Source organism: Poecilia latipinna, unplaced genomic scaffold (assembly GCF_001443285.1).
Source record: "Poecilia latipinna isolate Pla-1442-1.1 unplaced genomic scaffold, P_latipinna-1.0 Scaffold622, whole genome shotgun sequence".
In the NCBI taxonomy this organism is placed as follows: domain Eukaryota; kingdom Metazoa; phylum Chordata; class Actinopteri; order Cyprinodontiformes; family Poeciliidae; genus Poecilia; species Poecilia latipinna.
Window position 1 is genome coordinate 192696 of NW_015113238.1, and position 20300 is coordinate 212995.

The 20300-nt window shown below is 44.4% G+C and overlaps 1 protein-coding gene across 18 annotated transcripts in view; it reads left to right on the forward strand.

Moving 5' to 3' along the window:
* The window catches only part of ttn.2 (titin, tandem duplicate 2), a 208919-nt gene that overhangs the window by 111510 nt on the left and 77109 nt on the right, over positions 1–20300 (forward strand). For all 18 annotated transcript variants that reach the window (XM_015043229.1, XM_015043240.1, XM_015043237.1 and 15 more), the window contains 42 exons: positions 397–663; positions 745–1023; positions 1681–2087; positions 2859–2985; positions 3412–3678; positions 3869–4138; positions 4296–4595; positions 4794–5096; positions 5181–5368; positions 5995–6109; positions 6231–6518; positions 6593–6744; positions 6854–7001; positions 7314–7613; positions 8219–8506; positions 8589–8885; positions 9699–9885; positions 9960–10075; positions 10164–10463; positions 11292–11591; positions 11791–11896; positions 11987–12183; positions 12559–12864; positions 12949–13102; positions 13782–13906; positions 13997–14115; positions 14198–14378; positions 15004–15306; positions 15420–15974; positions 16057–16359; positions 16447–16603; positions 16687–16829; positions 16918–17036; positions 17140–17317; positions 17401–17685; positions 17772–18065; positions 18155–18454; positions 18594–18902; positions 18995–19221; positions 19296–19610; positions 19716–19830; positions 19914–20222. In XM_015043229.1, the coding sequence (XP_014898715.1) occupies positions 397–663; positions 745–1023; positions 1681–2087; positions 2859–2985; positions 3412–3678; positions 3869–4138; positions 4296–4595; positions 4794–5096; positions 5181–5368; positions 5995–6109; positions 6231–6518; positions 6593–6744; positions 6854–7001; positions 7314–7613; positions 8219–8506; positions 8589–8885; positions 9699–9885; positions 9960–10075; positions 10164–10463; positions 11292–11591; positions 11791–11896; positions 11987–12183; positions 12559–12864; positions 12949–13102; positions 13782–13906; positions 13997–14115; positions 14198–14378; positions 15004–15306; positions 15420–15974; positions 16057–16359; positions 16447–16603; positions 16687–16829; positions 16918–17036; positions 17140–17317; positions 17401–17685; positions 17772–18065; positions 18155–18454; positions 18594–18902; positions 18995–19221; positions 19296–19610; positions 19716–19830; positions 19914–20222 (9999 nt within the window). The remainder of the gene's footprint in view (positions 1–396; positions 664–744; positions 1024–1680; positions 2088–2858; positions 2986–3411; positions 3679–3868; positions 4139–4295; positions 4596–4793; positions 5097–5180; positions 5369–5994; positions 6110–6230; positions 6519–6592; positions 6745–6853; positions 7002–7313; positions 7614–8218; positions 8507–8588; positions 8886–9698; positions 9886–9959; positions 10076–10163; positions 10464–11291; positions 11592–11790; positions 11897–11986; positions 12184–12558; positions 12865–12948; positions 13103–13781; positions 13907–13996; positions 14116–14197; positions 14379–15003; positions 15307–15419; positions 15975–16056; positions 16360–16446; positions 16604–16686; positions 16830–16917; positions 17037–17139; positions 17318–17400; positions 17686–17771; positions 18066–18154; positions 18455–18593; positions 18903–18994; positions 19222–19295; positions 19611–19715; positions 19831–19913; positions 20223–20300) is intronic.

The following is a 20300-nucleotide window of genomic DNA, read 5'->3' on the forward strand; positions in this document are numbered from 1 at the left end:
TCAAATTATTCCTAAATGTTTCTGGAGTTTTGTTTCTGTTCAACTGGAGAAAGTTGTGGCACATCCACACTTTTAACTATTGAGTCCTTGGATGGGTTCAGAGTCACCTGGTGGCATCATAATGTAGAGCTGTGTGTCATTTATTGTTATAACCGAGCTGGTGGAAGCATGTAGATATAGAATAGGAGGGGCCCCATGATTGAGCCTTGGGGAACCCCACATAGAAGTTACTCATACACAAGAACACAAAGAAATCCTTGCTCTTTAGGTAAAGTGATTCCTGATGTTTTTGCTCCAAAGCTTATTTATAAAAAACAAACATAAACAGCAGTAAATGAGCAAGAAGCTTCATAAAATACCACATAATAAAATCAATCTGGTGTTTCTGTCCTGCAGAACTGGCTGCTGAATTCCTGTCCAGACCTCAGAACCAGGAGGTGGTGGAGGGTAATAGGGCAGAGTTCACCTGCACCGTCTCCAAGGAAACCTTCAGTGTCAAGTGGATGAAGGACGGCAAGGAGCTGGAGTCAGGAGACAAGTACGAGTTGGTGAGTGACGGCAAGAAGCGCAGTCTGGTCATCAAGGCGGCCGAGCTCAAAGACGAGGGCGGATACATTGTGGTGATCGGAGAGACGAGAGCCAGCGCTGACCTGACTGTGAGCGGTAAGTAAGCTCCGCCCACTGAACAAACGAGCCGCTGCAAGAACCTCGGTCCATGTCGTCAACGTTCGCTCTTCCCTGCAGAGAAACTGAAGGTCATCACCCCTCTGAAAGACACGGAGGTCAAAGAAGGCCAGGAGATCGTCCTGAACTGTGAGGTGAACATCGAGGGAGCCAAGGCCAAGTGGCTGAAGAACGACGAGACTCTGTTTGAGAGCGGCAAGTACGTGATGGTTCAGAGAGACAACGTCTTCTCGCTGAGGATCAAAGATGCTCGGAAGGGAGACGAAGCCGACTACAGCATCACGCTGACCAATCAGAGAGGAGAACAGGCCAAGAGCTCCGGCAAACTCTCCGTCAGAGGTTGGTGCTTTACCTCCACCGACACGAGTTTGATTAGTAATATTATGACTTTATTCTCATCTTGTCTTATAAGCAACTTAGTTCTCATAGTATGACTTTATTCTTATATTGTTTTGACTATTCTTGTAGTTTATTCTTTATTCTCATAGTAGTGACTATTTTCAAAATATTATGACTTTTTTCTCATCTTATTACAATGTTGGTTTTGTATTATTTCAACTTTAATCTCGTAACATTGTGACTTTATTCTTGTAATATTTTGACTTCATTGTTGTACAACTTTATTCTTATACTATGTTGACTATCCTCATAATTAAACGATTTTATTCTCATATTAATATTACTCTATTTTCAATTTAGTACAGCTTTTTTCTTGTATTACTTTGAGTTTATTCTCATAATATTATGGCTTTATTCTTGGAACTTTATTTATTTTACAAACATGTGGAACAATGTCCACTAGGTGGCAGTGAAGCTTTGTTATACAACTTTTGATTGATTCAGTATGACTAAAACCAACAAAAAAAAAATCAGGACAACTGATAATCGAGACGAGACAAAAATACTCTAAATTCTCAGTATTGCATTTATTGGACTGATTTGTCATGAGATTGATGTCAAACTGGGATGAGTAACTGTAAACTGTGTGTTTTCCAGAGGAGAGTCTGAGGATCATGGTTCCTCCGGAGGACATCGACACTCAGGAGAAGAAGACCATCAGCTTCTCCTGCAAGACCAACAGACCCAACGCCACAGTGAAGTGGATGAAGGCCGGCCAGGAGATCACCTTCAGCAAGCGCATCGTCTACAGGGTCGACAAAGAAAAGCACACGCTCACCATCAAGGACTGCACGCTGGCCGACGAGGGCGAGTACACGGTGGTCGCCGGGGACAACAAGGCCACCGCGGAGCTGATCATCAGCGAGGCGCCGACCGACTTCAGTGCGCAGCTCAAAGACCAGACCATCACCGAGTTCGACGATGCCGAGTTCACATGCGAGCTGACCAAGGAGAAGGCCGAGGTCAAGTGGTACCGGAACGGACGGGAGAACAGAGAGGGACCATGGAACAGCGGCGGCGACTTAGCTCAAGATTGGTTTATTAGAAAACACAGGCAACAATTCACTGCGATAACAGTGGAATGTTACATTATTAAAGGAATGTTTGGTAGACTGTCATATATATATATATATATATATATATATATATATATATATATATATATATATAGGTGGACTCTACCTGTTCCTGATGCACACACCTCTCACTCCAGATTTTATGGAAATGCTAAAGCTAACACCAATAATATGAACAATAGGGCTTGGCGATATGGCCGAGAATCAATGCTGTGCTATATTGAGCAGTTCACCTCCATAACAATGGATGACAATAAAACCCCTTAATTCCACCCCAGAAAATGGAAATTTCCCAATTTGAAAAGTCAAAAGTTTCCTAAAAGAAATAAATAACTCAAAAAATTTTGAGTTTACTCCTTTTTTTATATCTACAACGGCCATATTACACTGGTATAGACGTGAGCTTAGCCTACCTATAAGCAGCCAAAAAGTTAAAAACAACTTTTTTTTATTTAATACACCCAAAATACCTACATGGGTAAAATTATTCTAGTCATCATTATAAATTTCAGTGTCTCTGATGGTGGAAAACGTTGCATAAATCTATAATATCTCGATTACACATGTTCCTAGTGCCACGTTGCATTTAATTTGGATGATAAAACATTTTCTTCAGAGCAATCAGGAGTTTTCTTGTTGAATTTAAATGTTTTAGGGAGTGAGAAGGATTCCTGTAGATACGACTGTTACTGCTTTTTCAGATACACGTTTGTGAAAGACGGAAAGTTCTGCACACTGCGGATCAAGGAGTGCAGGCCGGATGACGAGTGTGAATACGCCTGTGGAGTCGACGATAAGAGGTCCAGAGCCAGGCTCTTTGTTGAAGGTTTGTTTTCTCAGAAAGACCTCAGAGGAACCTGCACCGCAAAAACACTAAATCTTACTATTTGGGTTTTTTTGTCTATTTTCTGGGGCAAATGTCTTAGTTCACTTGAAATAAAACAAAAATTATTTACAAGTATATTTTCATGAAGATAAAGGAGCTTGTTTTAAGAGAATAATTCTTTAATATTGATTAAAAAATACTAGTTTCTCTGGCAGGTTATTGCACTTATAACAAAATATTTTCCCATGTTATAAGTGAAATAATCTACATGTGAAACAAATATAAGCTCCTATGTCTGGTTGAAAGGTACTTCTAGGCTGGTTTTGTTTTATTTCAAGTGTACTTAGATGTTTGCACTGGAAACTAGACAAAAACTACGTGGTAATACTTGGTACTAATCTTCATGACTGATTGTGTTTCCCACAGAGATTCCAGTGGAGATCATCAGACCTCCGCAGGACGTGTTTGAGCCTCCGGGCTCGGACATCGTGTTTGAGGTGGAGCTCAACAAGGACCGGGTGGAGGTGAAATGGCTGCGCAACAACATGACCGTCGTCCAGGGAGACAAGTTCCAGATGATGAGCGAGGGGAAGCTGCACCGGCTGCAGGTCTGCGAGATCCGACCCAGAGACCAGGGACTGTACAGGGTCATCGTCAAGGACAAGGACGCCAAGGCCAAGCTGGAGCTGGCAGGTGAGCGTCCAGTTCACTGGAGAAAGATTGATGAACAACCTTTACGTTAGCGCCAGTCTGCTGAACTTTAAATATTTCTACATTTATAAATCCTTCCACAGTGTGCAGGAGCTGGTCTTTCAGCAGTTGCTAGTGGCTTCATTGAAAAGAGAAAAAGATGTTCAGTTTTTTAACCTTTATCCTCCTCCAGCTGTTCCTCAGATAAAGACCACCGATCAGAGCTACGTCACAGACGCCGGGAAGCCCATCGTCTTGGCCGTCCCGTACAGCGCCTACCCTCAGGCCGAGGCCGAGTGGCTGTACGACAACCAGAGTCTGCCCAAAGACAACATCTACACCTCCGCCGAGCGCACCGAGTACCGGCTGAAGGACCCGAAGAAGTCAGACCAAGGCCGCTACAAGATCGTCATCAAGAACAAACACGGACAGGGAGAAGCTTTCATCAACCTGGACGTCATCGGTGAGCTTCCTGTGGAGAAAATATGTCGACTAAAGTCAACTGGAGATGGTTACATGTTGGAGTGGCAGTTCCAGTTCATAATTTTCCAAACATATGGTTAGCACAAGCTGTTTATAATGTTTGTAACATCTTCAAATGTTGTGAATCTTCTTTCCAGATGTTCCTGGACCTGTGAAGAACCTTCAGGTGGTCGACACCGCGGACGGCGAGGTCAGCCTGGCGTGGGAGGAGCCTGAGAACGACGGCGGCAGCAAAGTGGTCAGCTATGTGGTTGAGAGGCGCGATGTGAAGCGTAAGACCTGGACTCTGGCCACCGACCACTCAGAGAGCCCTGAATACACAGTGACGGGGCTGCAGAAGGACTCCTTCTACTTCTTCAGAGTCAGCGCCCGAAACAGGGTCGGCAACGGACCCTTCGTTGAGACGGACGAGGCTGTGCAAGCAAAGAACAAGTTTGGTAGGGTTAACTTTGAATACATTCTTCTGCTCCTGTTGATGATTAACAATTTAATTACACATTTTGCACGTTTTTTATGCTTCCATTTGGGTTTCCACTGCTTTTTAAATCAACATAGCTATTTTTTATTTTTTTGGCAATAACATGTTTTCGGTAGCTGGAATATGAAACATTCCATATTTCATTTCCTGGTTTCAGACGTTCCTGAACCTCCTCTGAACGTTGACGTTGGAAACGTCACCAAGTTCGGCTGCACCGTCTCCTGGGACCCTCCAGTGTCAGACGGCGGCTCTCCCATCACCTCCTACATCGTGGAGCTGCGCGACAGGACGTCGGTGAAGTGGTCGCCTGTCCAGGTGGCGAAAGCCGGCGAGCTCAGCGCCATCATCAATGACGTCATTGAGAACAAGGAGTACATCTTCAGAGTCAAAGCTGAGAACAAAGCTGGCGAGGGCAAACCCAGCGCCGCGTCGCGACCTGTTAAGATCATGGATCCAATCGGTGAGGACTGGAGAGTAAATTATGTTTACTACAAAATTATCATCCCAGTCTCAGTCTGAAGTTATTTTTTTTCCCTCTCTGCAGAACGTCCCAGTCCACCTCAGAACCTGACCTGGCAGGACCAGAACAAGAACTCAGTGCAGCTCACCTGGGAGACGCCGCTGAAAAACGGCGGCAGCATCATCACCGGCTACATCATCGAACGCTGCGAGGAGGGAACCGACAAGTGGCTCCGCTGCAACGCCCGCCTTTGCCCAGACCTCTTCTACAAGGTGCAGGATGACAGACACCCAGACACCCAGATGGCCCGTTTTCTGTCTGTAACACGTCGTTCTAACTAGAAGTCAGTCAGTCAGATTGTTGTCAACCAGTTTTCAGTTGACTGGATCTAATCGGTGATTTGTAGCTCAAATAATTACTTGTCCCATTTTTTGAATGAATCAAAAGTAACACCTTCCTCCATTTTAAAGTTTTTAATTTGCATCTTGGTAGAGATATACCAAACACCTTATTTCATCAAATTCACCATATTTTGTGTTATATATCACATTCTTTATATGTTTCAACATCAAAGAAAAGGACATCAGAAATGTTTGACCTTTCAAATTCAAAAAATTTCAAAAAGTTGTAAATTTTTACCCTTTCAAATTCAAATTTGAATTTTTGACTTTTTCAAGTTTTTTCTAGAAAATTTCTGAGATGAATCCCAAAATTTCAGAATTCTTTAACAAAATGTATTCCTTTTTTTCTATCTACAATGCCCCTCATACGTATGGCAGCGCTACAACTTGAAAGCAGTTAAAGTTTCTTAAGACCTCTTGCTGCTTTAAATCTATATTCCTCTTGCTGAGGATCACAGATTTCTGTTCAAGTTCTAACATCTTTGTATGTTTTTCAGGTGTCTGGCCTGAAATATGGAACCAAGTACAACTACAGAGTGTTTGCTGAAAATGCTGCTGGAGTTTCTGAACCGTCAAACGTCATCGGACCTCTGCTGGCAGACGACCCACATTGTGAGTCGTGACATTTGTCGAATTAGCAGTGACTCCAAAAAATTAAAAAATTAGTTTTTCACTAATGTAAGAGACAATGAGGTGTTAAAATAAGGTCTTTGTTCTCATCATGCCTCCCCAGTTGCTCCGTCCTTTGACCTGAGTGCTTTCAAAGACGGCCTGGAAGTGATCGTCCCTCAGCCTCTCACCATCAGAGTTCCCATCGCCGGATACCCAACCCCCGTCGCCAAGTGGACCTTCGGAGAGAAGGAGGTGACGACCGCAGACGAACGCGTCTCCCTGATGACCAAGTCCACTTTCACAGAGCTTATGATCACGCCGAGCGTCCGGCCAGACAAAGGCATCTACACCCTCCACCTGGAGAACGACGTCACCTCTGTGTCTGGAGATATCGAAGTCAACGTCATCGGTACGGAAAAATACTGCAAATCTGGGGGGAAAATGGATTTTAATCGTTGCTTTAACTCATGGTTTTGTTTCCAGCTGCACCCAGCGCACCTAAGGACTTCAAGGTCCTAGAGGTGACCCGGCAGCACGTCCATCTTAGCTGGGAGGCTCCAGAACACGATGGAGGAAGTCCTCTAACCGGCTATCAGGTGGAAAAACGGGACGTGTCCCGCAAGACCTGGGTGAAGGTAAGGCAACAGTGTCTGGACTTAATCATCGTCATGTAACCGGGATAAGGAATAAATCAGAAGTGAGATGATCTGTGGCCTTGCTGGTAACAGAATCAAACTGTTTCAGGTTGTAACAGGGATCCAGGATCTGGAGTTCACCGTCACCGACGTGGTTGAAGGGAAGGAGTATCTGTTCAGAGTCACCGCCTGCAACAAGTGCGGCCCAGGAGAGCCGGCCTACATCGATGAGCCCGTCAACGTCTCTTCCCCAGCCAGTAAGTCAGACTAACTGCACAATTAACATTTAAACCTTTAAAGACATGAATAATCTTTTAGATGCTATTTTGGCTAATATCTACATCTTAGAAAAACAAGTCAACTTTATTTGCATAGCACATATCAGCAAGTACTTTACATCATAAAGACATCATACTCACCAAAAATAAAACAACCAATAAGCATGGCATGTAGTCAAATACTATTATCAAAATTATTACACAAATATACATCGACTATTTCGATCCACATCTCCAAGCCTTTTGATCATCTTCTAACTTTCTAACTCATACACTTTTCCCTCTCTCCAGCTGTGCCAGACCCACCAGAGAACCTGAAGTGGAGAGACAAGTCAGCCAGTGGCATCTTCCTCATCTGGGAGCCGCCAAAGTACGACGGTGGCACCGGCATCCGAGGCTACAACGTGGAGCGCTGCCAGAGAGGCACAGACAAGTGGGAGCCCTGCGGAGACATGGTGCCGGAGCTGAAGTGCCAGGTGACCGGTCTGATCGAGGGCGAGTGGTACGCCTACAGAGTCCGAGCTCTGAACCGACTCGGAGCCAGCCGGCCCTGCAAGCCCACAGACGAAATCCAGGCCGTTGATCCGATAGGTAAAAACATGGACTGTCTCCTCGATAGAGATCAGTGCAGGGTGGCATTTACTGTATTATCATTTATCGCGATAAATTTCTTATCATGGTAACTTTGTCATGATGAATTCCAATTTGTTCAATAAAAGCAGTAATAAATATCTAGCAAATATATTAAAATGCAGTTGCAATTTGCAGTTTAATGACATAAATCACACTTTGTTTTGTGAATCCTAGAGAAGCTGATAGAAATAGGAATGTTTTTCCAGAGCATTATTTGTGTTTATGCGTCCATTATTTCTGTGAAACAAAGGACTGTAAATTGCATGATAGATTAAAATAAGCTCAATAATTTCCAGTTGGACAACAATCATTAAATAGATGCTCCACTTATCATTGAAAAGCCACTGTTTATAAAGGTTACTTTTTCTAAAAACAATAAAGGATCAGTGGAAAATGGTCTCAAAAATGACAATATTATAATTTATTACAATAATTTCTTGGACAGATTTATCAACCAAAATTTATTGTGACAGGCCCAGTGACACACAGTCTAAGAAAAAATCAAAATGCTTAAGATATAATGAAAAGTTTCTGATGAGTTTTTACCGTTATTCCATCCTCAGAGGCTCCTGAGATCCAGCTTGATGCCAAGCTTCTGGCCGGTCTGACGGCCAAGGCTGGCAGCAAGATCGAACTCCCAGCCGAAGTGAAGGGAAAGCCTGAGCCCCGAGTGAAGTGGACCAAGGCCGACCTGGTTCTGAAGCCAGACGACAGGGTGTCCATCGACACCAAGCCGGGACACTCCACCGTCACCATTGCTAAGACCAAGAGAGACGACAGCTCCACCTACATCATCGAGGCGACCAACAGCAGCGGCCGCGCCACCGCCACTGTGGATGTCAACATCCTTGGTGAGAAGAGCTGGCAACCCTGAAATACAATGTCTATCTCAGTTTAAGTTGTAATTAAATCAGTATTTCTGATGTAAAACAGACAAACCTGGTCCTCCTGCTGCCTTCGACATTTCTGAGATCACCAACGAAACCTGCCTCCTGGCCTGGAACCCGCCACGCGACGACGGCGGCTCCAGAGTTACCAACTACATCGTGGAGCGCCGAGCTGCCGACAGCGAGATCTGGCACCGGCTGTCCTCCACCGTCAAACAGACCACATACAAGGCAGTCGGCCTGGTCAAGTTCAAGGAGTACATCTTCAGAACCTTTGCTGAGAACCAGTTCGGTGTCGGTCCGCCAGCTGAACACCTGCCCATCATCGCCAGATATCCGTTTGGTAGGTGATCCGACTCCGACATCAAGCAGTTAGACCTTATAAATAAAAACAATACATTTTCACAAAGTTTCTTCAGCTAAGTTAGACCCTGCAAACATTCTTAAAAATCCACATTTTGCACATTTTTGTACTTTTATTTGGGTCTATACTGCTTCTAAAAACAGCAAAAGTGCTTAAAAAAGACGTTTTTTAGCAATAAGTTTCATAAAATGAGCCGTTTCATAAACCTTCTGAATGTAAGTTACAAATCATCAGGATTGTAACATTGTAACCCTTACTTTCCTAACCCAGCTCGTTACCTAACAACCCCAGCAGAGTTCCGCCCGTCACCTAGCAACCCAAAATGAGCTCCAGACCTTTTGGTCAGCTGGTTTTACCGCTGTTATGTGCTGTACAATGGCTGCTGGAAAATACAAGGGTTTTGTTGTTGACTTACCACTGCTGCATTCTTGGTGATTGTGCAGGAGGCTCCACTTCTGCTTTTCTAAGATGTACAGTTGTATAGTCGTACATCTGTTTGCAGCCATTTTCACATATGAATGTAAACGTTGAGTTGAGGGGCATGGTCAGCATTTGGATTAAAAGTGACAGAAGCCCAAAAGCTGCTCAGTCTGAAAGGAGCTCAAAATAAGCAGAACTGACCAGACTAAAATCTCAAGAATGATTTTGTCCAAAACGTGCAATTAACATGTTTTGTTTAGCCCATAGATCTATCCTAATCTGTTCATGGAAACATAGTGGGTTACCTTTAAGTTAATTGAAAGCTCTGCTAAAGTTCTGCGAGGTCTAATATGATTCTGTTGTTTGGCCCAGACACCCCTGGAGCTCCCTACAAACTGGAGCCTTCAGACATCGCCAAAGACGCCGTGACCCTGAACTGGTACGAGCCGGATGAGGATGGAGGCAGCCCCATCACAGGCTACTGGGTGGAGAGATACGAACCGGACCATGACAAGTGGATACGATGCAACAAGCTGCCCATCAAAGACACCAACTACAGGTCAGGCCAGCTCAGTGTTTGGTCAGGAGCGTCTTTGGTGGGGATTTTACTGACGACGTCCTGTTTTCCTGCAGAGTGAAAGGTCTTCCCACAAGGAAGAAGTACAAGTTCAGAGTCCTGGCTGAAAATCTGGCTGGAACTGGAAAACCCAGCAAAGAGACAGATCCAATCCTTATCAAAGACCCTATTGGTACCACATGTTTTTAATCTGAAACAGGTTGTTGTATCATTTAAAGTTATAAAGTAAATTAAATCCTTCATGTTGGCTCTTTTTCCAGATCCTCCTTGGCCTCCTGGTAAACCCACAGTGAAGGATGTAGCCAAGACTTCCTGCTTCCTGACTTGGACCAAACCCGAGCACGACGGCGGGGCCAAGATCGACAGCTACGTCATCGAGATGTTGAAGAGCGGAACCACGGACTGGATCCGTGTGGCAGAGAACATCAGCCTCCTGGAGTTCTTCCTGAAGGGCCTGATGGAGAAGCAGGAGTATTCGTTCAGAGTGAGAGCCATTAACGTGGCCGGGGAGAGCGAACCCAGCGAGCCCAGCGACCCGGTGCTGTGCAAGGAGAGGCTGAGTAAGAAAAACTAACACTCAGAAAGAGCAAATACCTTTGTCTAAGTTAATGTAAGGAGCAAAATGTTCAGGAGATACCAGATAATCCCAGATAATACAAGGGCATTTCCAAACATTCAGATTCATTTTATTTTAGTTTGGTAAATTAACAACTTACAAAAAACAAAACAAAATGCTACATTACAAACTAATAACTTACAAACTGAAGCCGAGGCTTTTACTTACCTACCCTATTCATAGACTCAGAGTATTTAACACGTCAGCCGTTTACATTTGTTAAATCTTTTATTTTCAACCATATTCCAATAGTTTTTGCAATTTTCTTTCTAATATATTCAATATGAGGCTTTCATCTAAGTTTGTTTTCTAGAATGATCCCAAAATATTTCTCATAAACACAATCGATTTCAACTTCATTTATATGTACCTTTACATTATTGTATATCTGTTTATCAGAAAATACTATAAATTTAGTAAACTTATAATAAAACCACTGTTTGTTTTTTAACTCAGCTTAGCTCTTTGCCTGCTGTTTGTATTAGTTCGTCCGTATTCATAAAAAAAATTGGTATTGTTTTTAAATGTTACACATTTAAAAAAACGGGATGCTGTAAAAATATCATTTAAATAAAGTAGATATAATTTAGATCCTAGGACTAATCATTTTACAATTTCAATTTGTGGCTTTGTGTTGTTAATTTGTACGTTCTACAGTATTAAGTAAGAATAACATCATAACCCCAACTTGAAGATGGATCTATAGAAACAGCGTTGTAGATAATCATCTGAGTAAATAAAACTGAAGACGTTTCTGTTTCATCCTCCTCAGATCCTCCATCGGCTCCTCGATGGTTGGAGGTGGTGAGTATCAGCCGGAGCAGCGCTGACTTGAAGTGGACGGCTCCGGAGCGTGACGGAGGATCTCGCATCACCAACTACGTCGTGGAGAAGCGCGACGTCAGGCGTAAAGGCTGGCAGGCCGTGGACACCACCGTGAAGGAGCTGAAGACCACCGTGGCGCCGCTCAACGACGGAGCGCTGTACGTGTTCAGAGTCGCCGCAGAGAACGCCGTGGGTGTCAGCCCGTTCTGCGAGCTGGAGGACTCCGTGTTGGCCAAGGACACTTTCAGTAAGTGGCAGATCAGGAAACAATTCCATTGGAAACTCTTTTGATATATTTATTATTATTTGGAAATACTGCAATTTCAAAATTTTGTATTTTTTTTACATTAGCGGAATATCAACAAAATTTTGCACGCTTTTGTAATGGAAGCATAGCTACATAAAATATCTTGTGTGGTTGAAAATAAAACATGTTTGTGCTGCAGCTACTCCTGGGCCACCCTATGCACTCACTGTCTACTCCGTGACCAAAAAGTATGTGGACCTGGAGTGGGAGGCACCTAAAAACGACGGTGGTAGACCCATACTCAGGTGATATTTCTTCACTCGCCCTCATTCAGGCTGTAGTGCTGTTCAATGCTGTTCCCATTATGTTCATCTTCTGGCATTTGCTCCATCCAGGTATTCTATTGAGAAGAAGGAGAAGCTTGGAACTCGCTGGGTGAAATGTGGAAAGACTTCTGGTCCAGACTGTAAATACCGGGTAACGGATGTTATTGAGGGAACAGAAGTCCAGTTCCAGGTCCGGGCTGAGAATGAGGCCGGAGCCGGACACCCATGTGAACCTACCGAGATCCTGACCATTGAAGATCCAACAGGTCAGCCTGAGTCCAATGTGTTGGAGTCCACAATCAATCAATCAAATTTATTTCTATAGCACATTTTAGCAATAAGGCAGCTCAGAGTGCTTTATATCATAGAAACATCATACAGTCACCGGTTGAGAAACAAGTAACAGGGGTTACATTTTGTCACGGGCCATCATCAAAATCATCGATATACAAATATGTTGATCAATTTGTCAATGCGACTGAAGATAAATGCATGGATGAGTTTCTCTACATTTTGCTGGGACATCAGTTCTTTAATCGTGGAAATGTTCTTCAGGTGATAGAAGGCCGACTTTGTAACTGTCTTTATGTGTCTCTGAAGGTTCAGTTCTGAGCTCTGAGCCTGTTTCTTGTTATCTTCAGGAATCCCATCTCCTCCCATCGAGCTGCATGTAACCGGAGCCAGCAGGGACTTCCTGTCCATCGCCTGGAAGCCTCCGCAGCAGGACGGCGGCTCCCAGATCCGCGGCTATCACATCGAGATGTGCGAGGCCGGAACCGAGAAGTGGATGAGGGTCAACTCCCGTCCAGTGAAGGAGCTGAAGTACCGAGTGGAGGAGGGCATCATCCCTGAGAAGGAGTACATACTGAGAGTGAGGGCCATCAATTCTGTAGGAGAGAGTGAGCCCTCCGACATCTCAGAAAATGTCTTTGCCAAAGACTCTGACTGTAAGCACACCACATCTGTTTCCTAAGCAAACATAGAAACTCCCAAAGCATGATTAAACATCCTCCTCTTCGTCGTGGTCCCAGGTAACCCAACACTGGAGTTCCAGACTCTGGACCTCGTTGTGGTGGAAACAGAGAAGCTCCACATCCCAGTTCCCTTCAGAGCCGTCCCGTCTCCCAAAATCACCTGGCACAAAGACGGCAAGGAGCTGAAGGCTGATGAGCGTCTCCTGTTCAGGTCAGAACAACGACTAACAGTTTAAGGTCCAGGCACAACCAACAGACCAGCAGGGTCTGTACTGGTGCTTGAAATCCTTGAAAATGCTTGAGGTCCAGTAAGGTGTTTTCAAGGTATAAAGTCCTTGAAAGTTCTTGATATTCAAATTGCACAGTTTTGTAATAAAGTGCAATTTAGCACTTGATTAAAAGCCTAAATTTTGAAAATATTATGTGCAGTTGAAACCAGATATTTTCAAACACCTAATAAAAATACACCTCTTTTCTCACTGTGAAGTTAAATCTGACTAAACCTTTCGTATTTTAAGTTAGTTAGATTTACCTAAATTATTTCCATTCGCTAAATTCCAGAAAACTTTGTGAGAAAATTTATTTAGAGATTATTTTATAACTTTTTTTATCATGTTTAGGCATTTCATTTGAGCAGCAAAATAATTTACTTTAACATTTGTTTGGATTGTTTCAATGTAATGAATATTTATTACTCCTAATAGCTTAATGACTTTTTATCTCCAAAGTGTGGTGCTGGAAACGTTTGAAAATGAAAATGCTTGAAAAATGTTTGAATTTTATCGTGGGAAAATGTGTGAACCCTGACTGAGAGCTTAAAGATTAAACACAAAGAAATGTATATAACTCCTCATTCTGATTGTTTCTGGCTGATTTGTTTGTCGGAGCAGGAAGGAGTACACTTCCTGTCACCTGGAGATTGACAGCAGCCTTCACCCCGACGCTGGAGTTTATAAAGTGACTCTGGAGAACAAACTGGGAAGTGCCAGTGCAACCATTAACGTGAAAGTGATCGGTAATCACATGCATTCCATTTATCTGTCATTAAAACACATTCATCTCTAATGCTTACAAACAGTTCTTCAACATGTCTCTGTGTCTTCAGGTCTTCCTGGTCCCTGCAAAGAGATTGTTGCATCAGAAATCACAAAGAGCTCATGTAAAGTTTCCTGGGATCCTCCAGACTATGACGGCGGCAGCCCGATTCTTCACTACGTCCTTCAGGTCCGTTTCATTTTCAGCTTTAAAATAAAAAAGTTTCTGATAGTTTTAATACCTCAAACTGATGGTGCTCATGTGGCTGTAGCGGCGTGAGGCTGGTCGGAGGACCTACGTCAACATGATGTCTGGAGAGAACAAGGTGAGCTGGATGGTGAAAGACCTCATCCCCAACGGAGAGTACTACTTCAGAGTCCAGGCCGTCAACAAGATTGGAGGAGGAGAGTTCATCGAACTGCGCAACCCTGTCATTGCAGAGGACCAAAAACGTATAAAAAATAGTTTACTTTGTGATACTATTCATGAAAATTGACTTATTGTAGGCTGTATGTCTCAATCTGCTCATGGTTTTTGTGTATTGAAATAATGCTAGCTGATGCTAGCTGATGCAACGGAGAATTACGGCCAAGCAAAGAGAAAAACTATTTAATTGCACAATAAAGTCATAGTTTTATGAAAATAAAATGATAACTTTAATTTCTTGCATATTACAAGAAAAAAAGTTGACTGTTCTAATAAAATTACTACTTCATTATCTTAATTTTGATTACTTTATTCTGATATTACAACTTTAATCTTATTTTATGTGTATTCTCGTATTTTTACGACTTTATTCTTGTTACACTATGGTGTCAGTTTTGTAATAATAGAAATTAATTCTTGTATTTTTATGCCTTTGTTCTTGTAATATTAGAACTTTATTCTTGTTTTATTGCGATTTTGTCATAGGCTTTGTTCTCATATTTTTAGAACTTTGTTCTTCTATTATTTTGACTATTTTGGTAATACTACCACTTTATTTTAGTAACTATGACTTTATTTTGGTAATATTACAACTTTGTTCCCTATTTCGTGGTCAAAATAATGTCCTGTTAATAATTTAACTTGACCCAGATGCTCCTGACGCGCCAGTGGATGTGGAAACCCACAACCCCACTTCCAGCACTATAACCCTGACCTGGAAGCCTCCTATGTATGATGGCGGCGCCAAAATTATGGGCTACATTCTGGAGAGGCAGCAGAAGGGCGAGGACAAGTGGGAGAGGTGCAATGACTTCCTGGTTCCTGTCCTGTCCTACACAGTCAGAGGACTAACAGAGGGCAAGAACTACATGTTCAGAGTCAAAGCTGAAAACGCTGCTGGCATCAGTGATCCGTCACGCAACACATTGTTCGTTAAAGCCTCTGATGCTGTTGGTAAGGAGAAGGAAAAAAATCAACAATGTTCTGCTGAGTACCACTTTCCTCTTCTGTCGTTCCACTGTTGGGTTTTAGAGCCAAGTTTAAGTTAATTTTACTTTGTGTTTCAGATCCTCCAAAGGTTTTCCTCAGTGGTAGCCTGCAGTCCGGCCTCAGCGTGAAGCGAGGCTGCGAGATCTGCCTGGACGCCAATATTTCCGGCTCGCCGTACCCTCAGATCACCTGGTACTGGAACAACCAGGTGATCCAGCCTGAACCGCTCCGCAAGAGACCTGAGAAACCCCTGAAGAAGAAGCCAGAGAAGAAAGAGGGAGAGGAGAAGAAAGAGGGAGAGGAGAAGAAAGAGGGAGAGGAGAAGAAAGAGGGAGAGGAGAAGAAGGAAGAGGAGAAAAAGCCAGAGGGAGAAGCGGAGACTAAAGAGGAGAAGGAGGGAGAAGAAAAGAAAGAAGGAGAGGAGAAGAAGCCAGAGGAAGAAGCTGCTGAGCCAGTGGTGGAGGAGCCTGACTATCCCACCATAAATGAACGCCTGACCATCAATAACAGCCACAGGGGCGTGTCCTCCATCGTCATTAATGAGTCAGTCCGCCCAGATCATGGGGTCTACATGGTGAAGGTGGAGAACGACCACGGCATTGCCTCAGCAACCTGCGAGGTCAACGTACTCGGTAAGGGAACACTGATGTTATCGCACATTTGGACAGTCAGTTGAGTGGTCACACTATAAGAGCTTATCTATTGTGCTTGCAGATACTCCTGGTCCTCCTGTGAACTTTAGATTTGAGGAAGTGAGGAAGAACTCAGTCATTTGCAAGTGGGATCCTCCTCTGGATGACGGCGGCAGTGAGATCCTCAACTACACCCTGGAGAAGAAGGACAACTCCAAGCTGGAGTTCGGCTGGAGTTGTGTTACCAGCACACTGAGAGGCTGCCGCTACCTGGTGCCCAAACTCATCGAGAAGAAGGAGTATATATTCAGGGTCATAGCTGAAAACAAGTTTGGCCCTGGTCCACCCTGCGTCTCCAAACCTCTCATCGCCAAGAATCCTTTCGGTATGCACATATAAGGGAATATTATCAGTAGCTTTGTCTGTACAAGTAGTAGAAAAAAACTAAGACATTCTATTTAATTTTCCTCAGAACCTCCTGAGGCTCCAGATAAGCCACAGATTGACGACGTCACAGCCAACAGCATGCTGGTCACTTGGGAGGTACCAAAGGACAATGGCAGCCCCATTCTGGGATACTGGGTGGAGCGCAGGGAGATCAACAGCTCCCACTGGGCACGTGTCAACAGGTGAGGAAATCTGATTCTCATTTCAAACAGAGGCACGTCTCCAAGCTCATGAAAACAATCCTTCCTGCTGTGCTGATCTCCAGGGACATCGTCCCAGACACGGAGCTGAACGTTGAAGGTCTCCTGGAGGGACTCACTTACATCTTCAGGGTGGCGGCTGAAAACCAGGCCGGCCCTGGAAAGTTCAGTCCTCCCTCTGAGCCTAAAACAGCACAGGCTCCAATCTGTATGTAAACTAATCTAAATCTTCACAGCAGAAGATGCTAGTCAGATGATATTTTAATCAACTTATGGCATTTCTTCTAACCTTGTAGTGCCACCTGGACCTCCCATTGCCAGAGTGGTGGCAACCACTGACCACTCCATCGAAGTAGAGTGGGATCCTCCTGCCGACAATGGTGGAGGAGAGATTCTGGGATACCATGTGGATAAGGTCAGAAGATTTAGTTTATGGTTTTGCTCAGGAATATACCATGTTTTCTGGTAAATCATCTGAAAACCCCCAACTGAGACTAGACTGGTTGTCTGTTCCTCAGGCAATGGCTGGTACCAAGGACTGGTCTAGATCAACAGAACGTGCCTGGAAGCAACGTAACTTCACTGTCTATGGAGTTCGTGAGGGAGCGAAGTACACAGTCAGAGTCATCGCCTGCAATGCTGCAGGAGAAGGAACCCCTGGTTTCACAGACGCTGTTTTTGTCCGGAACCCAGCAGGTCTGCCTAAAACGAGAACTTCTAGTTACTTTTGGACCATTTGTATTTTCAGCATTCTAACCTTTCCTTGTTGCACTCCACAGAGGTCCCAGTAATTGACATGGACCTTGCCATCAAGAATGGTATCATCATCAGAGCTGGAGAGACGCTGCGTGTTCCTGCTACAGTCACTGGTAAACCCTATCCATCCATCACCTGGACAAAGGATGATGGCAAACCAGATAAAGACCGTGTGGAGATCCTTAGTGAGGGCAACGACAGTGTTGTCTCAATCAAGAATGTCCAGAGGCAAGACTGTGGAAAATACCAGATCTCTGCCTGCAACCCCAGTGGCTCCAAGTCTGCATCAACCAGAGTGGAAGTGATGGGTAACTAAAAGTCCAGCAAACCTGCAAGAACATAATATTATTACCAGTACTTTTACATTAATGCCTTGTTTTATTTAATGTTTTAGATGTCCCTGGTCCTGTCAAGGACTTGAAGCCAGTCGTTGTTACTCGTAAGATGATTTTCCTGAACTGGGATGACCCAGAAGATGACGGAGGCAGCGATCTGACAGGCTTTCTTGTGGAACGAAGGGATGCTAAGATGCACACATGGAGGCAGCCTGTTGAAACTCCTTCGTCCAAGTGCGAGTGTGTAGGAATCATGGAGGGACAGGAGTACTTCTTCCGTGTCACCGCCAAGAACAAGTACGGTTTGGGTGTTCCTGTTGAGCTGGGACCCATCAAAGCTGTGGATCCACAGGGTAAGTTCAAAAGCTTTTTATCGCCAGGACAGAAAGAATTCAGAGTTGAGTTTTTAACTGAAACATAACTGGGTTTGATGACCGTGCAGGTCCACCATCATACCCTGAGAAGTTCCACTACACAGAGAGGACCAAAAACTCCATCACTCTGGCCTGGAAGCCACCGCGCAGTGATGGTGGCAGCCCAATTATAGGGTACTTTGTAGAGAAGAAGAGGCAGGACCAACAGGCCTTTGAGCCCTGCAACACAGAGATCTGCCCCAATATGACTCTCACTGTTGAAGGCCTGGAGGAGGCTTGGATGTATGAGTTCAGAATCAAGTGTGCAAATCTCATTGGAGAGAGTGAGCCGTCCATTCCACTGACTGTAGTAATTCAAGATGATGAAGGTGAGACCACATTTCGTTAAAACTTCCATTGCACCATTGTATTCATAGAAATATTTATATAAGCAAAGTCAAACCGGTAGGTATGCTGGTAATGTTTTTCCTCATGTCCTGAATTTTGGTGTCTCTCCCAATCTGTCAGTTGGTCCTGAGGTCCACATGCTGAAGCATTTTACTGCTGACTGCATTACTGTGAAGAAGGGTGAGCCTATTGAAATTCCTGCCGAAATCATTGGACTCCCCATCCCAAACATCGAGTGGTCCAAGGACGACGTGCTGATCGACAAGCCGACAGAGACACTGCTTCTGGAAACAGAGGTGACTGGAAGGTTGAATGCCAAGACCAAACTATCCATCCCAGCTGCCAACAGGAGGGACCGCGGCAGCTACACTGTGTCAGCATCCAACAACATGGGCTCCGCCAAACACACCGTCTATGTCATGGTGCTTGGTGAGTGGGCAACATGCGGGGAACATGCTGCTAAAGAAATTAAAAAGTTAATTAAGATTAGTGTTTTGACTTTCTGCTTGTTTTCTCCTCAGACCGACCAACACCACCCAGGAATCTGGCTGTGTCAAACATCAGGGCCGAGTCTTGCTACTTAAACTGGGACCCACCAGTTGATAATGGTGGAAGCGAGCTGACCAACTACATTATTCAGAGGAAGGAAGTGCGTAAAGACCAGCCTGAGCCAGAAGAGGGAGAAGAGGCTCCACCTGAGCCGCAGTGGGAAGTGGTCAACAATGCCGTAATTGAAAGGAAATTAGGGGTATGTCACAACAAAAGCATTAATGATAAGCGCTTGTGACTGTAAGTGGAGGGCTAACGCTCTTCCTTTTATAGGTGTGGGAGTTGGAGACCAACAAGACCTATCTGTTCCAAGTCAGAGCCGAAAACAAGTACGGCATATCTGACCCGTGTACAACGGAGGAAGTCCTTATCACAGATCCATTTGGTCTTCCTGGCCCACCACAGAAACCAACTATTGCAGAATACTCCAAGACCTCCATGACACTAACATGGGAGCCTCCTAGAGAGACTGGAGGCTCAATGATCACTGGCTACTGGCTGGAGAAAAGAGAGAAAGGAACGGACTATTGGGCCAAAGTTAACAAGGTGCCGGTCACTAAAAGAGGCACGAAAGGTTGGGAGTATCAGGTGAGCTTCCTGGGGTTGGTTTGTTGCTTAAAGGTATTTTATTGTGGTCACTTTAATAGATGAAACTTCAAAAACACTAAACACATTCATTACTATTTCAATCAGGTGACTCGACTGTTTGAAGGAACTGAGTACGAGTTCAGGGTTGCTGCCTCCAATTCAGCTGGAACTGGACCATTCAGTGGGCCGTCTGACTCTGCCTTTGCAGTTGATCCAATCAGTGAGTTCATCACACCAGGAACATTTTCCGAAGCTAATAAATAAATGTTTATTCAAAAATCCAAACTTCTTCTCATCTCCCAGCTCCTCCAAGCATGCCCGCTGCTCCTGAGGTTGCTGACAAGACGAAGCACAGCGTCACGCTGTCCTGGAAGCCACCGGAGAATGACGGAGGAAGCCCCATTAAGGGCTACATTATCCAGATTCAGGATGAAGGCTCGTCAGAGTGGCACAAGATCAACGACATTGACAGCCTGCACCCCACCACAGAGTTCACCGTGCCCAGTCTCCGTGAGTTGAAACGCTACCGCTTCAGGATCATTGCTGTCAACGACATCGGCGAGTCTGACCCCAGCCCGCGCACCAGCGAAGTTCTGATAGAGGATGTCCAACGTATGTTGAACCTCGAACTGTCAAAACAGCAAACAGATACCAGTTTACTTGTCTCTGACCTTCTGTTGATGTATTCTC